Source organism: Scomber scombrus, chromosome 16 (genome assembly GCF_963691925.1).
Source record: "Scomber scombrus chromosome 16, fScoSco1.1, whole genome shotgun sequence".
NCBI lineage: Eukaryota > Metazoa > Chordata > Actinopteri > Scombriformes > Scombridae > Scomber > Scomber scombrus.
The window spans coordinates 10842029-10844534 of NC_084985.1; the positions used below are offsets into that span (position 1 = coordinate 10842029).

The 2506-nt window shown below is 49.8% G+C and overlaps 1 protein-coding gene across 1 annotated transcript; it reads left to right on the top strand.

Moving 5' to 3' along the window:
• Positions 1–358: 358 nt before the first annotated feature.
• gdf6b (growth differentiation factor 6b) lies at positions 359–1936 on the top strand. Its single transcript, XM_062436186.1, has 2 exons — positions 359–725; positions 1044–1936. The coding sequence occupies exons 1-2, from the start codon at positions 389–391 to the stop codon at positions 1934–1936; spliced, it is 1230 nt and encodes a 409-aa protein (XP_062292170.1). The 5' UTR covers positions 359–388.
• The last annotated feature ends 570 nt before the right edge of the window (positions 1937–2506 follow it).

Here is a 2506-nt window from a genome sequence, read left to right on the forward strand (position 1 = left end):
CTCTAAAATAGGATAGAAGAAAGTCATTATTTTGCACTTCTTATAATCAAGTTTTGTTGCAGAAACTTCAAATCAAGTATTTAAAGTTGATGCGCATCTCTTCAGCGCACATCTGCTCCCCCGAGGAGGGAGGGGGGGCGGACGACAGAGGAACAATTAGTTTTACAGCCTTAATTTGAGCCCTCTATTTAGCCTTAACTATAACAGTACAATGTGGGCGTGTTCTCGCCCCCTTTTTTAACGTTGCACCGCCTGTCCTCCTGAGCTGTGCGCACTTTGCGGAGCAGCCACTAGCTGCAGAGTGGATGCAGAGTTCAGCTCCGGCTTTGCCCCTGGTCCCCCCGGACACAGCTCAGGCTCCGGCTCTGATAAAGGAAGAGACCAGAGGATGGATTTCTGTCACTTCATTTTTCTCTGCGGGGCTCTTGTGTTTGCGTGGGGAATCCCCTGTTTCCAGACTCTGGCTATTTTCCCCCCATCAGCCCCAAAGAGCAGCAAGGTGGCGAAGCTCTTTGATGGGCAAGAGGCGTCCAAGTATTTCAAGGAGTTTTACGCGCCACCTTCAATCATTAAAGCAGCGTTTAAAGACTCAATTGAGCCTCATGATTACATGCTGTCTATTTACAAAACCTTCTCCACGGCGGAGAAACTGGGACTCAACGCCAGCTTTTTTCGCTCCTCTAAAGCTGCAAACACAATTGCAAGTTTTGTGGATAATGGGCAAGGTATGTGACGCTCTATTTGTGTGTGTGTGTGTGTGTGTGTGTGTGTGTGTGTGTGTGTGTGTGTGTGTGTGTGTGTGTGTGTGTGTGTGTGTGTGTGTGTGTGTGTGCGCGCGTGCGTGCGTGCGTGTGTGTGTGTGTGTGTGTTTGTGTGTGCGTGCAGGTAGGATTGATTGAACACCCATGACTCATAGTTTGCCTCCCAGATTAATTCAGTGCAGACAATAGTGGGATTCTTCCTGTCAGATTCCACTTCTCTGTGGTATGCACATCATCTCTGTGAGAATGCATCTAACCCTGCTGTTTTAATGCTTTCCACAGATGACCTCCCACTCTCCCCTCTGAGGAGACAGCGGTATCTGTTCGACGTCTCAACCCTCTCCCAAAAAGCGGAGGTGCTGGGAGCCGAGCTCAGGATATACACCAAAGTGTCTGGGAATTTCAGGATATCGGAAACAGAACCCGTCGAAATCCAGCTCCTCTCCTGCCACGACCAGCAGCTGCTCGACTCCAAGACACTGGACCTCCAGGATTCCCACAGGCCAAAGTGGGAGGTGTTGGACGTGTGGGAAATATTCAAAGAACGGCAACACCTGAGCCAGGGGAAGCTCTTCTGCCTGGAGCTCAGGGCCATGCTGGACAACCCTGAGAGGGAGCTGGACCTGCACCTTTTGGGCTTGCACAGGCACAGCAGGCCCCAGCAGAAGAAAGCCATTTTAGTGATCTTCACCAGGTCCAAGAAGAGGCAGACCCTCTTCAGTGAGAGGAGGGAGGGGAGAGCATTACTGGGCCTTGGGAGGAAAGCCAAGGAGAGGGGCCCTGGCACCAAAGCCAGCAGGAGAAGGAGGACGGCTGTGTCCAAAACTCGCCACGGGAAGAGGCACGGCAAAAAGTCCAAATCCAGGTGCAGCAAGAAGCCGCTGCACGTGAATTTCAGGGATCTGGGCTGGGATGACTGGATCATCGCCCCGCTGGATTACGAGGCGTACCACTGCGAGGGCGTGTGTGACTTCCCCCTTCGCTCCCACCTGGAGCCCACCAACCACGCCATCATCCAGACTCTGATGAATTCAATGAACCCCAGCCAAATGCCGCCCAGCTGCTGCGCCCCGTCCAAACTCAGCCCCATCAGCATCCTCTACATTGACTCAGGAAACAATGTGGTCTATAAACAGTACGAGGACATGGTGGTGGAGTCTTGTGGCTGTCGGTAGTAGATCTGGAAGGTGTCGTGGTGTTGACTTTGACCTCCTTCTTGTTCATCAGGCTCTCCAGTTAATGGGAATCAAACAGCATTACAGTCTGTGTGGTGGCAAAGCTGCACCCGAAGAGAACATTTATACCTCATATGTTTGTGTTCTTGTTTGTTCTGTTAAGGAATTATTATTGTCTAAAGGTTGTCCATCTGACCGCCTTGAACTCTGCAGTGTCCGCCAATATCGTGGATATATGAAAAGATAAACTTGTTGGAAAAATTCTTCAGTATCACTGAATCAACAAAAGGTTTAAAGGAATCATTCGACATTTTGGGAAATATGTTTATTCACTTTCTTCCTGAGAGTTAGATGAGAGGATGGATACCACTCTCATATCTGTGCGCAAATATGAAGTTACAGCCAGCAGCCAGTTAGCTTAGCTTAGCACAAAGACTGGAAACAGGGGGAAACAGCTAGCCTTGCACATAACCCCCGGTAAAACTTTTGCACACTCCAGTTTTTATGTGTTAATTAGTGAGCTTTACAGGTGCTGGTCAGCATATTATGTTACCTTTGGACAGAGCCAGG